At 51.7% G+C, this 14517-nt stretch overlaps 1 protein-coding gene across 10 annotated transcripts in view; it reads left to right on the top strand.

Annotated features, from left to right (window-relative positions):
* LIMS1 (LIM zinc finger domain containing 1) overlaps window positions 1–14517 on the top strand; it is a 97185-nt gene that overhangs the window by 59819 nt on the left and 22849 nt on the right. For 2 of the 10 annotated variants that reach the window (XM_005662317.3, XM_021085642.1), the window contains exon 1: window positions 10165–10531. The exons of 6 other annotated variants lie outside the window; for them this stretch is intronic. In XM_005662317.3, the coding sequence (XP_005662374.1) occupies window positions 10353–10531 (179 nt within the window). In that variant the 5' untranslated portion in view covers window positions 10165–10352. Of the gene's footprint in view, window positions 1–9416; window positions 10532–14517 lie in introns of those variants that run through there. 2 more of the 10 variants (XM_021085647.1, XM_005662319.3) reach the window with 2 other exon arrangements.

Here is a 14517-nt window from a genome sequence, read left to right as displayed (position 1 = left end):
GGATGTCTTTCCCAAACCCACATAAATAAGATTATTAATAAATATGTTCTGTATAAGCAGAAACTCATTATTTTTTATACCAGCTTGGCCCCACTTGCCGTTTATTGCTTTCCTGGCTGTGGGGAGTCCTCAGAGGGATCCTGTAGGTCGCAGAGCAGAGGAAGGACCTTGGAGGCTCATGATTGGGGATTTGGGGTGTGTACCTGCGAGTCTCATGTTCAGAGAGCCCGGGCTGTTTACCCATGTGTTTCATGTTCACAGAATCTGGGCTGTGTACCTGCATGTCTCATGTTCGGAGAACCCGGGCTGTGTACCGTGTATCTCATGTTCACAGTATGAGCTTTTAACCACACTTAAGCTTCACTTAGATTTTAGGGTCAGATTTCTTACCTGGAAGGTCTGAATACACTTGATGGTATCTTGCAAGTTGAAAATTTACTAGGGATGGAAGTTCCCCTGTGGTGCAGCTGGCTAAGGATCCAGCATGGCTGCAGCTATAGTGCAAGTCACAACTGTAGCACAGGATCAGTCCCTGGCCTGGGAACTTCTACATGCCACCAGGTACAGCCCAAAAAAATGATTTACCAAGAGTAACCTCCTATGATGCCTGTTGAAAAAAATGGGAGTTTTTTAGCCTCATGGGTAATTCATAGATATTTGCCAGAGAAAATATCTCACTTAAAAAGCTAAAAATATTGCATTTTTGTGTCATAATGAACATATTAAGATTAAAATTAAACATTATAAAAGTATCCAGCTTTTTATCTTAGCTAAAATATTGTCCTTCTGCCCCAGCAAATAAGATTTGCGGGAGCCAGACAGTGGCAGGAAGCTGCCATGAATCAGGGCACATTGGATGTCTGCTCGTGTCTGAGTTCTCAGTTCTAACAGAGAATTTCTTGGGATGGAACTGAAATTCTGCAGTGTTTTGGAAAATTTCAATAACATTTCCCGGTGCAAGAAAAAATATTCTTTGTTTCACAGTAAAAACTAGTGTCATTCTTGGAAGTATTGGAGATACACGACATTACGGGTATTTTAAGCAATGAGGTCTTAGTATGGACAGTTGAAAAGATCAGAAGTTTTCCTGGATCTGGAATCATTCCTTGGGTGACTCAGCAAATGCCTTCATCATGGATTCGGCCCCAATACCAGCTGTTTGAGCACACATCGTCGTTTTGGCTCTTTGTGGTTTAACGTCATGCTCTATCTAAAGACTGTATTGTCAGATTGTCAGTCTTCAGCACTAAGTGTTTGAGGTTCAGTCTGCATTTGCTCAGGTCCCGCCACAGTCCAGGGGAATAGGATGTGAAGTTGGTTAAAACACTGATTATCTGCTGGAGGAGCAAGCGCGTTAATGTCTATCACTGAGAAACAAACCACCCAGCGCTTGGCCACAGTGGGAGTTGGCAGACTTTCTATAAAGGCCCAGATGAAGTTTTAGGCTTTGCAGGCTCTCTGTCTGGGTCACAGCTCCTTGGCTGTGGTTGTTGTGTGAATGTATAGCTGAACTTTATAAAAGCAACAGGAGCCAGGTCTGACCTGTGGGCATGGTTTGCTGGCTGCAGGCCTGGAACCAGCCCATGTGTGATCTCGTTGCTGTGGGTCAGGAATCCTGGCTCGGCTCAGTTGAGCGCCTCGGGCTGAAGGCCTTTGAGTCAGAGCTATGTCTTTCCAAGGCTGGAATGGGGCCCATGGTCCCAGAGGGGAGGGTGAGAGCCACCATGCATATATAACCTCATCCCAGAATGACCCCCCCCCACCCCGCCCAACAGTTGTTTGCACTGGGAGCCAGTCCGTCCACCATCCAGCCCACACCAGGGACTGCACACACATTCTGTACTGTTGGTCAGAATGTTCATGACACCTGCATGACACCTGTTAGAAGACAGTGAGGCCGAGGGGATAGGTGTAAGGCGTTCTCTTGGGGCACAGCAGGTTAAGATCTGACGTGCCCCACTGAGCAGCCTGGGTTGCTGCTGTGGTGTGGGTTTGATCCCTGGCCTGGGAGCTTCCCTGTGCTGCAGATGCAGCCAAAAAATAACTAAATGAAATAAAGCAACAACAACAAAGGACAGGTGTCGGGACCACACTGTGCGGGAGGGAGATTGGGTGCAACTCTGAAGAGGAGGAAAAGTAGGACAAGCTGAGGTTTACAGGGAAGGAGCAATGAGGGTCAGAGGATTGAAAATTACTGAGGAGAGCCTCAGGGGAGGGGGGCGTTTCTGGCTGAACCGACCTCCCAGGATTCCTGCTGAAGACAGGCCAGGACAATCAGACATCCCCTGGGCAGGGGGAGATCAGATATGGGGGGGGGGTTCTGGCCAAGCTGGTGGAGCAGGATTCTTGTGGAACCTGAGTGAGCAGAATGAACAAGGACACACAAAAGTCAGGGGCTGTCAGAGAGTTCAGCACCTGGAGGTGGGGGTCCTGGGGTGGGGGTCCCGGGGGGTGGGGCCTCCCGAGGAGCAGCAGTCAGCTCAGGGCACAGAGCAAGAGCTCTGCTAGAGTCAGCCTGGCTTCCTGGGCTCAGTCCTGGCTCTGGCTCTGTGGTCATGGCCCTGGGGACCCTCCCATGAGCACTGGGCTTCCTTCTGTCCTGCTTCCCCATTTCTAGTTCCACTTGTTACTTTACAGCCAGGCTGGGGCGAATGTTTGCTAAATAAAATCGGGATCCAGGAAAGACGCTGACATGTGCAGACAGGACTTCCTTGAACTCATGGCTGCTTCCCTTGTTCGACTCTCCTCGGCCCAGTGGGTGAGGGCCGGTGGGCTGGGCCTGGGAGCTCACATCACTGCCACGGTGCCTGCGTCTCCGCTCCTGAGCTGTCGGGGACATGGCTGTGCGGGACCATTCCTGGGGGATCCCCTTGTTCTCCATTGACGTGGGGTCCACATGAAAGGTCCTCAGCACCGGGTCACTGGGTTGCAGGAGGAAATGAAGGTCCTGGACCTTGCTGTTAGCCCTGTGTCCCCAGGACCTGCCACACATCCTGATGCAGAGCTGTTTCCCCTCTGTAGCAGCAGCCTCAGTTCAGTGGGCCCTGCACCCTCTGACTCCAGCACCCTCCACCGAGCCGGCCACCCCTGACCCAATTTGGGCCACTCCCAGACTGATTTCTGGGTGGATGAGTGATTTTGCACATTTCTGTCCTGCACCGTCGGCTTCTTCCTAGTTACCTCGGGGCCGTCTTTTCTTGATTTTTCTGTCACCCCCCTTATTACGACTCTTTGAAACCTCTCCCGTCATCACTTTTTTTCACCACCCCTGCTTTCCTGACACCACCAAAGCTTAGTGGTGAAAGATTTCTCTCTAGCCCCTCATATTTGTTTAAATAAACTTCTGGGGGTACTTTCAGATCTGCAGAGATGTTAGGAGCTGTGCAGTCGTCCCTCCTTTAGGTCTGTGTGACCACTTCGATCTGGCCCCTGCTTCCCGTGTCCCCGACTACCTCCCTGGGTCTGGCCAGCCTCAGGGCTCCTCCACCAACGCCTTTCCCCTTTCCTGCTGCCTCGTGACAATGAGCCCAGAAACGCTGTGACTTGGCTTTCGCCTCACCTGTCCCTCGCTGAGTCCTTGCAGCCCAGCCTTTGACCCACATCACCACATCGGTCTGGGTTCTCGGGTGGTGGTTGGGGCAGGGGGTGGACAACAGACTGGCTAACTGAGCAGATGAATTTTGTTGGGAAGTGTTCCAGTTGCTCACAGCACTGGCAGAAATGGGCAGATTGAAGAGCCAGGCAGAAGGCTGGGAGACCCCCAGGCCCAGGCTCCCAAGCTGAACCGAAGTGTCCTGGCAGGTCCTGGTGTGGCTGCCCAAGCTGCCTCCTGTCCCCTAAAGATGCCTCGCTAGCAGGGGGTCCTGCAGGGACTTTCCGGGTAGCATAGTAACGTCAGGAGGGAAGCCCCACAGTCCAAAGTCCTTGGGTCTAGACAGTTTGCTCCTGGTCAGGCAGGGCCGGACCTTAGGGCACAGCAAAGCCTGTGGGCTCCCTTCTCTGCCTTTTCAGCTGTAAGGGCGCAGGAGGAAACACAGGTGTCTCCAGAGAACCTGAGTGAGGCTGGCCGAGAAGCAGCTGCCACAAGTGCCTGAGCCCAGGTGTGTGAAGCCCAGGTGCCTGTGCCCAGGTAAGGTACCTGATCCCCGTTGCGGTACCCAAGCACCAGTGCAGCCAGGGGACTGAGGACCACTGCTTAGGTGTCCAGTCTTACATGGGCTATCAGACAGGAAGGGAGGTAACCTGGCTCGTGCAAGGCTGGTCATGTAACCAGCTCCCCTTGGGCATCTACACCTGCGTGGCAAGTGTACAGACTGGCTTCTGGGTGAGGAGATGCTGCCGCTGCCACCTGAGCCTTTACAACACGGTCCTCCTGATGGCTCCTAGGCCCAGGTGGTAGCTGCAGAGGTGCTCCTCTGTCCCCACCCCCTCCTAAAGGCTGTCACCCACCTATATGACTCAGTGTTTTTACCGTGATGGCAATGTAAGATTCAGATTTTGCCCTTTTGAGCAGTTCTTGTTTTTCTGTCCCTTCCCTTTTGCCAACATCTTACTCTCAGTAATTGCTTTACTGGGTTTTTTTATTTATCCTTTAAATACAGAATTATTTCCTTTATCTGAAAGCATAAAACCATCTCTTGAAATAATTGTGGTCACTTGTCCCTGGTGGTTTAGAGACTTGTTATCTGTGGAAGAGTCGAAATGATTAGTGCTCTTCATGGACATTTGATGGAGCCTCACGACTCGACCCTGGAGGTCAGATCACTCTCACCTTCCCAGTCCACATGGTTTTACCCAATATTCATCTTCTGATTTGCTCTCCCAGTAGATCTGAACTCTTTGAAAACAGTTATTTTGTTCTGTTTTCCCAGCTTAGTCATGTGACCTGGGCCAAGTTTGTTTGGCTGGCATTTTTCCTCCTATTTATGTCATGAGAGGATTGTGCTGTGTCGTGCTTTGCTGTGCTGGGTGAAAGGTGTGGACGCAGGACCCGGCAGGTGGGCAGCTGGCCTGTGCACGTTGCCTCCTGCAGGAAACCCGGCGTCAGCTCTGTTTAGAGAGGATTAGAGCCACGGGTCAGGAAGGTTTATGGGTCCTTTTATGTTATTTAAGTAATTAAATGTGAAAGACACAGCACACGCACATCTGTCTCCTGAGCCCTGGAGTGTCCCCTCCCATGTGGCTCGCACACTTCCTTGGAGGTGGAGGTTCAGGGCCCACAGGATGGGTGGTGGCAGGGAGGGGGCCACGGGCCACCGTCACACACACTCAGCTTGCAGGCACCCTTGAGTTCATTCCCTCTGCATTTAGTAGAGTGGGGACTGAGAGCGAGGGGCCGGTGAGGAAGGAGAAGAGGCAGTGAGACAGAGTTTGCCTGTTAGAGCTCATTTTGTGGCAGACATTGTTGGCGTCCAGGGATTACAGGTTAGGTTTTGCGTGATACCCTCAGAAGGTGGGAAAGTTTGGTCCCCAGACTGTGCCCTCAGTTACAGGCCACCGTGAGTTTTCTGAAGCCTGGGGCTGTGTGGGAAAATGCATCCTTCCCAGTTCTGGATGCAGATCCAGGAGTCTCAGCTGCCGTGTGAACACCAAGCCTCTTACTGGGTGGACCCTAGGGTCTGAGGATAGCCAGTCAGGGGGTCCAGCCTTGTGTATTGACCTGAGTCCATCCCATCAGGAGAGGAAATCCACACAGTAATGAGAACAAGGACGGTTTACCATAAAGGAGTTAATGGCTCTAACGGGGTTGGATGAGGAGGGGAGGAGCAGCGCCCACCCCACCCAGGGCGCCCCCTGGTGGCTGGGAGCCCAGCGCCCAGCCCTCCTGCGCCCCAGAGACCACGTGACACTGGGTTGCTGCTTCAGAGGGCCGAGGTCCCAGGACCCAGCGGACCACCCTCCTGCAGACCGAGGGCTGCCTCTTCCCGAGAAAAGCAGGGATGTCAGCTGTGCTAAAATAAACATGAAAACATGTTCTGAGTTTAAAACAGCACACCTCGCAGTGAGACACATTGATTAAACTTTGAAAAGATTGTTTTCACTTGAGTGAAACCTTTCTCTCTGTCCCCTGTACTGGAATTCTCATGGTTTTCTTTATCTTATCCTGAGGAGTAGACCTCAGGATTAGCTCAGTCACAAAATCAGGCGCCAGCTTCCTCCTCCAGCGCAGCTGAAGGTCAGCTTTCGGGGAGCTGGCCGGGCTGAGTCAGAACTAAAATAAGAATCCGATGGAGAGTCAGGCTGGTGCCAGTGGCCACCACGGCCGAGTAAGGGCTCGTGGACACGCTACAGCAATGTCCCTGCAAACTGGGCTTTCTCTGAAGTCAGCACACTTAGCAAAATCACTGCCCTTCTCTGAAAGACAAGGCCTTCTTGGGTCTGTCTGCTTTGGTCAGGACACCACGGATCCCATCAAACAGATGTTGGGTGAGACTATGGCTCATAGTAGGGCAGTGGCTGGATAGTGGGGAGACCACTGCAGGGGCGTTTTCCCCTGGATACGGTAAACAGGCAGAGGAAAACTGCTCCACCTCTGAGAGAGAATTCCAGGAATGTTCTTTAGGTTGTGCAAACCTGCTTGTTTGAGCCACCAGGGACCTAGTGGAGGGCACCCAGGAGCCAGAGTTCAGATTTCAGCGATGACACTGCAGGGAGGTTTCTTCACCGGGGGGCGAGGCCAGGCTGAGGTCCCTTAGCTGGAGTCATCCAGTCTCCGAGGGGAGGGGGTCCACTCTCCAGTTGGTGATCCTGACCCTAGAGGGCTGGTCTGACCGATTTTGCTAAGCGTGCTGACTTAGAGAAAGCCCTGGTGTGGAGGCTGTTTCCAGGCAGGGCCGGGTGTCCCTCTGCACAGCTCCCTGCTTGGGACCCTAAAGTGCAGGGCAGCATAGGCTGCAATCTTGGAGGAGCTGGGCGAGCTCCAAGTGGGCCAGGACTGTCGCCGTCCAGGGCTCAGGAGTGTTTGATCACCGCCACCAGAGACGATTGTAAACAATCGACAGCCCCTGGTCTTATTTTAAACCTGTGTGTGTGTGTGTGTGTGTGTGTGTGTGTATGTGTGTGTGTGTAGACTTTAACAAAATAGAGATCGGTGTTAAGGGCTGTCTCTAGGCGGCATTGGTATTGTGATTCTTCTCGGCCATGTACCCATTTTCTGTAATCTGCATCCAGGTTGCACTGCCGGTGGAGGGGGAGTCCAGCCTTCCAGCCCTCATCCCTACATGTCCGTATGCGGGGCTGCCCGCTCGCAGATCATTTGCCAGTTTTCTACTGTTAACAATTTTGCCTTTTGCTCCTGTCGATGGAAATGATCAATAAATAAGCTATACTTGGCGTAGAAAAGTGTTCTTTGAGCCACATTGAGGCCTGCAGCCAGAAGACAGGCTCTCAGATCACTCTAAGGTACCGCTCATGAGGAGCAGCGTTTTCAGCACAGTTTCATGTCTTATCCGAACAAAGAACCTCGAACCGGTCAGGGATCTGCTCCTTTAGGTTTCAAAAGGCAGAAGGACACAGCGAGTCAGCATAGCCTGGTCTGGAGCCTGGGAAGGGAGTCTTGTCATCGGAGGAGGACCAGGACGGAGTCCTGGGAGTCTTTGTTTTTAACACAGACCTTCTTTACTTCTGGTCAGTGGCCCTTTTCTGTAAAAAAGCAGATAGACTAGGTGTGTTTGGCCACAAACAAGCTGTTGTCAGCACAGAACTTGGGCTACATCATGTAGGAGCCGAAATGACTCCCTGAACCTCCTGTCGGTTCCCCGTTCTGTTGCTGCCCAGCCTAGGCCTGTGTCCTTCTCTCAGGATGTGGGGTGTGGCCGTTGCTATGGAGACAGTGTGTGTTTGGGATGGGGGTGTCAGCAGCCTATGGACCTGCCTGCCCTGGGGAGAGGGTGCTGTCCCCTGACCCCACCTGTTCTGTCTGGGCTCTGTCCTCCACACTTGGGGCCTCTGTGGCTGGTGATGTTGGAAAACCTTCCTAGAGATCCTCTGGAGAGGGACTGCCGAGAACTAGGCCATGAGGGCGTGTTACACGGGTTAAGTCTGAGTGACCGGACTGGCCCTTTGTGGGACTTGTGTTCCCAAGTGGAGCACAACCGCTTGCCGTCCCCCCCCCCCCAAGGACTCGTGAACCAAGCCAGACGGTTTCCTTCACACACAGGACACCCTCCTGATCTTTTACAGGAAATACTGTATTTTAATGTCGGCTTTAGGACTAAAAGTGCACCTGCTGAATTTTTCCAATCTGGGATTGCATTCCACTCCTTTTCCTTGGGAAGGACATGAACACACAGAGTCCTCACATCAAAGGCGGTGACGGTCAGGTCAAACAGCCTTTGTCCCCACTGCCCCCTTCACTGCCACGGACACTGCCCCCTCATCACGGCCACACTGGTTTAGGTGTTTGGGTGAGGTCTGGGAGCAGGGATGACGTGGGGATGTCATTTAAGTCCAGCCTTTTCCTCCAGTTGGATGCAGCATCCTCGTCCTTGGCTGGGTCCCAGCTCTTCCTCCCTTTGGGTCACGGAGCCCAGGAGGCCCTTCTCGCCCAGTCAGGACCTGGGACAGCAGTTCACACAGCGGCTGGTTTTAGTTTGGTTGGGGAAGGTGTGCACCCACCTTTCCCTGGCCCTTGGTGGAGGAGTTTTCTCCTGCTCTGTGACTGCCCAGGGGGCCAGGCCAGGCCAGGCCAGCTGCAGCGCCTTGCTCTGTCCTGTGGGAGGGAACAGTGCATTCATGCTGGAAATGGGGACATGGGAAGGAACTTTCCAACCTCATTATCTTCCCTTGCCTGTTGAGAGGAAAATCAGAATGAATTTTCCATTTAAGTAAAATAGAGAAGGCGTGAGAACAGTCCATTTGCTATGTCGTCTCCGTGGGCGGGAGCAGTTCCGTGTCTTCATCTGGTGGTGGTTCCATGCGTGTGCGTGTGATAACACAGACCTGCCGCAGAGCACTCCTGTCAGTTCCCTGTCTGGGGTGTACCTAAGATGTAATCATCGGGAAACTGTGAAGGGTTTGACAGACTTCCACGGCCTTTAACTTCCTGGGACTATAGTCATTGCAAAGGAAAAAGTTAAAAGTGTGGTTGCCAACCTTTCAGTCTGTTTAACTCTCTGGCAGGTGAGAGGCTTCACTGTGTCCTTTGTTCAGGATCCACCAGCCTCTCCCTGTTCTACTTTTCTGTGTAGCACAGATGGACTGGTCATCATGGAGGAGATAAGATCAGTGGTGACGTTTTCATTTTATTTTTTATTTTATTTTTTAGGGCCGCCTGTACAGCATATGGAAGTTTCCAGGCTAGGGGTCAATTTGGAGCTATAGCTGACAGTCTACACCACAGCCACAGAAATGCAGGATCTGAGCTGTGTCTGCAACCTACACCACAGCTCATGGCAATGCTGGATCCCTAACCCACAGAGCAAGGCCAGGGAGGGAACCCGCATCCTCATGGATCCTAGTTGGGTTTGTTATTGCCAAGCCACGACTGGAACTGCCTGGTGATGTTTCCAGATGTGCCGGTGGGCAGCTGGTCTGCTCTTCTCACTTTCCTAGTTTTCTAAATCAAGTAGGTGGATCATAGGCCCCTTTGGCTACTCAATAAGTAACTGTCTGAGCACAGTGAGGCTCCTGCTCCTGCAGAGGTGTCTGGGTGTGCCAAGCAGCGGAAAGGAGGTCCAGGCACCCGGACACTAAACTGATGTGAAGGGGTGTCTGGATTTTGGAGGTGGCACACTGGTGCCAGGGGGCCTGGGGCGTGAGCAGCTGGGACCCTTCTATTCCCAGGGCACAGCGTCTGGTTTCCACGTTGCTCTGTCAGGACGTGGAGGCGGCCGGCATGGGGTGAGCAGGAGCCAGCCCAGCCTGCAGCGTGTCCTTGGTCATGATAAAAACCAGGGAACACTGGCTCGCTGCCACCGCTACAGGCTTGCTGGGGGCCAAACACGAGTCATACACGCCAGCCCTTTCCTTTCCCTCTTGTGCCTATTCCCCTGCTGTGCTGTCACCAGACTGTCACCATGTATAGCGAGCAGGCAGAAATAAAAGTCAGGTGGGGCTCAGCACCGACGCCCCCGCATGTGCCAGCCTGTGGGCGTGTTTTGCAGGCTCCCAGAGGGAGTTCGGGCTGTTTACAGCCGCCCACGGGGGGGAGGGCGGCAGCGCAGCCGGCTCGCGCCTGTGGAATGTTCTCTCACTGCCAGAGATCCGGTCGCGGAGGAGGCCTGCCCTGCCCTGAGCTCTTAATGTGAAGGGGCAGGAGCGACCCTGGAGCCAGGCTGCGTGACGGGTAGGGACCGGGAGCCGCTTGGGGCCTGTCCCCCTCTGTCCCTCGCTTCCCTCAGGCTCCACACCCGATGGCGCTCCCGGGCCCACGCCCCGCCATCATCCCCGAGGATGAAGAGGTCCCCCAGGCAGCCCGGAATGGGGTCCACCGGGCTCCTGGCGGCGAGGACGAGAGGGCTGTGTCCAGGCCACAGCGCAGGCACAGCGACCTCAAGGTCTACAAGGAGTTTTGCGACTTTTATGCGAAATTGTGAGTGTCCCTCCGCTGCCCCGCTTCATCCCTGCGAGGTCGCATCCTTAAGGTTTGACCCCCAAACTTTAGCAGGGGCTTCCCGGTGTGGGGGGCGGGGAGGGGGCAGCACTGCCTCCAGGGGAGGGGCGGCGTCCTCAGGGGCTCCTGACCTGGGGGTCTCCATGCTGAGGTTCGAGCCCAGGGAGAGCGAGGGTGGATCCAAGCGGACCCTGGTCAGATCCTGGCGGCCGTGCTCTGCGCTTTTGCCGCAGATGCTGCTTCTCTTTAGGACCGGTGATGAGCTCTGTGTAATTACGCTGCAACCGGAATGCTCCGTTAACTTTTGAGATGCTGTGGGGGGGTTACATTTCTGCATTTTAGTGCTAGAAGATGTGTTTCACGTATGCTGATAAACGAGACACCTGAACCGGGGGGCTCAACAATGTCAGGTCTCCTGTGAGTGGCTGATTTGTGGCGGGTCGGCCACAAGAATTAGGATTGGACAGTTAGGGCGACTCTTATGTCCCCTGAGGTACGCGTTTCCTGACGAGAGCCTCCTTTTCTGAAAAATTAGCCCATTAGTTATAACTAGCCAAGTGAGCTATGGTGCCTGACATCCAGAAAGTAGCTTCTGCAGTTCCCGCTGTGGCTCGGTGGTAAGGACCCCAACTAGCATCCATGAGGACATGGGTTTGATCCCTGGCGTTGCTCAGTGGGTTAAGGATCCAGCCTTGCTGTGGCTGTGGTGTAGGCTACAGCTCTGGTTAAACCCCTAAGCTGAGAACTTCCATATGTCTCAGGTATAGCCCTAAAAAGCCAAAAAAAAAAAAACCTTTAAAAAAGGGTAGAAAGTAGCTCCTCCTCATATTGAATATGACAGTGGCTGTAGGAGGAGCACAGAGGTCACTGCGTTGGCCAGTTTACCGTCTGGGGTGTTAGGAATGGGGGAGGCTTGCATGTGGGGTGGGGTGTGTGGGAATCTCCTGTGTCTTCCACTCAGTTTGGCTGTAAACCTGAGACTGCTCTAAATACTGTCCGTTTTAAGAAAATACCCAGTGCCAGAGGGTCAAAGACGAGAGGAAGAGAGACATAAACAATTCAACAGACATTGACAGAACATTGTAGATCAACTATAGTGGAAAAAATTAAAATCTTAGAAAAAAAATCAAGAGGTTGGTGAGATTATTATTATTATTATTATTTTTTTTGCTGTTTCCTCTCATCTTCTGATTCCTTTCTTTTCCTACTTGTTATTAAAAGGAATACTTCTTCAAAAATACCTAATACCTTTATCTCTGAAACTAGTTTATTTTTCTTGTCTGTTGAGAAAAACTATATGCTTGTTTTTATAATGTCTTCCTATTTTCTAGCTCTTTTAGTATTTGAAATTGAATGTAGACAGTCTATAATATAATGAGTATAAATAGGCCAATGATAGACATTTTGATCTTGGGACCCCTGTACATTCTTAAATGGCTCAACAGTAACAAACCCAGCTGGTGTCCATGAGGACGAGGGTTTGATCCCTGGCCTCGCTCAGTGAGTTAAGGATCTGGCGTTGCCATGAGCTGTGGTGTAGGTCGCAGACATGGCTCGGATCTTGTGTAGCTGTGGTGTAGGCTGACAGCTGTAGCTCCGAATCAACCCCTAGCCTGGGAAACTCCATATGCCGCAGGAGCAGCCCTAAAAAGGAAGAAAAAAAAAAAAAAAAGCAGCAACCCCCCCCCACCAAAACTGAGGTCCCCAAATAGCTTTTGTTTTACCAGCATTTACTCTATTAAAAAAATTAAACCTAGGAGCTCCCATTGTGGCTCATTGGTAACAAACCTGACTAGTATCCATGAGGATGTGGGTTTGATCCTGGGCCCCTGCTCAGTGAGTTAAGGATCTGGCGCTGTGAGCCTTGGTGGAGGTTGCAGATATGGCTTGGATCTGGTGTGGCTGTGGTGTAGGCTGGCAGCTGCAGCTCCGATTCAGTCCCTAGCCTGGGAACTTTCATATGCCGCAGGTATAGCCCTCAAAAGAAAAAAAGAAAAGAAAATGAGAAAAAATTTAAGTATTTATTAGTTCATTTAAAATAACAGTGGAATTCCCTTGGTGGCTCAGCAGGTTAAGGATCTGCCAGTGCTGTGACATTGTCACTGCTGTGTTCCATCCCTGGTCAGGGAATTTCCACATGCTGTGGGCATGGCCAAAAAATTAAAATAATAATAAGCTCATTACACATTACTATTATTAATAAATATTTTAATGGAAAATAAGTGTTTCCAAAATGACAGACACTTGGTCGGAAAACTGGCGTTATATTACATTTTTGCAAATCTTACTATTGTCTGACTTAATAAGACTTTTAGGCCTGCTTTCAGCCTGTTTTCAGCCTACCGTTGTTTTACCTGAAATATATAAAGAAAAGGTGGCCTCCCACAGAGATGTGGGAAAAGGATGACCTTTCCACTCCCAAGAGGGTCCCTGATCTAGGAAATAGTGAGTCAAAATGTTATGGATTTCTTCTTTTATGGCCCTCCTGGGGTGTCTATTAAAATTTGGTGAGTTTTTTGAGGGGGTTTTTAATGAATAATGGGCTTTATATTTGAGTAGCATCTTCTGGTTTCCAAAGTGGTTTTACACTTTCTTATTTCATCTTCAAAACAGAGCTAAGCATATGGGGCCAACTGTGGCCTGGCCACACTTCTTTGGGGGACATCTGTGGATTTTGGTCCCCCCTTTGGAGAAGGAGGGCACGAACCTTTCCAGAGCTTCACTAAAACTGCCACAGCTCATCTGGCGTCTGGCAAAGCCAGGCGGAGAAGGGCGTTTATGGACTTCTCTCCCTCATCCGCAGGGATTTGCAATGGCAAAGTAGAAAATTTGATTGATTTATTTATTTAAATGAAGCAAACACCATTTGAATTTTTAATTTTCATTAATTTAATTTTTATTTTACCTATTTTGTTGCTTTTTAGGGCCGCACCGACAACATATGGAAGTTCCTGGGCAATCAGAGTAGCAGCTGCCAGCCTACACCATAGCCACGGCAACGTGGAATCCAAGCCGAATCTGTGACCACAGCCACGGCAATGCCAGATCCTTAACCCACTGAGCAAGGCCAGGGATCGAACCTGCGCCCTCATGGATACTAGTTAGGCTTGTTACTACTTCACCACGATGGGAACTCCTAGAAAATGGGATTTAATCCGAGACAGGTTTGCCCAGCTGTGAGGCTGCCTCCCTCCAGCTTTGGTGAGTTTCGGTTGAGTCCTGCTTGGCGTGGGCTTGGAAACAGGGTCTTTGTCATAGTTACTCAAAGCTGCTCTGAGACCTTTGGGGAAGCGGGCAAGTCTGTTTCCTGTTGGGGAGGGTGGGGTGACACACACTCTGAGGGGGCCCAGCAGGAGGACGTTGGCTGTCACTTCACCAGGAGGGTGATTTGGTGTCTGGGTGGGCACAGGCTGCCTGGGACCTGCCACAGCCTGTGCTCTGGATGGGCCTCTGAATGTCTGAAAAGAAACTTGCAAATTCCGGGCTGGCTGGGCCAGGCCTGCTGTGCCAGAGGATCTTCTCCACCTGCAGGCGTTCAGGGACAAGCTGGCTCTTTGTGTGAGCTCCACAGTAAGTGGTTGTGGGACGAGAGGCCGGACTGGATGCTCGGCCTCCAGGCTGCATGAGGTTGGATGGAGTGTGGCCCTCAGTTAAATGCCCCTGAGTGTCTAGGGTCATGGAGAATTCCAGCCAGGGGTCTTGTCTTCGTTCCTCTTTCCTGGTGTGTCCTTGTCATGGCCTCTGGAGCCCATGACATGCCATTATCATCTAGCTGTGACTTCCAGGCGGGGCCTGACTCTGGGTCTCCATGAACTGAGCAGCTTTGCTTAGTTGGCTCTTTGGTCTCCCAGCCTGCCTTCACTTCACCACCTGTAAAACAGTCTTCCTGATGGCAAATTCTATGGCTTGGAGTTCCTGCTGTGGTTCAGCAGGTTAAGAACCTGGCATAGTGTCCATGAGTTCAA

Source organism: Sus scrofa, chromosome 3 (assembly GCF_000003025.6).
Source record: "Sus scrofa isolate TJ Tabasco breed Duroc chromosome 3, Sscrofa11.1, whole genome shotgun sequence".
Classification (NCBI taxonomy): Eukaryota; Metazoa; Chordata; class Mammalia; order Artiodactyla; family Suidae; genus Sus; species Sus scrofa.
This window is presented reverse-complemented; position numbering and strand designations above follow the sequence as displayed.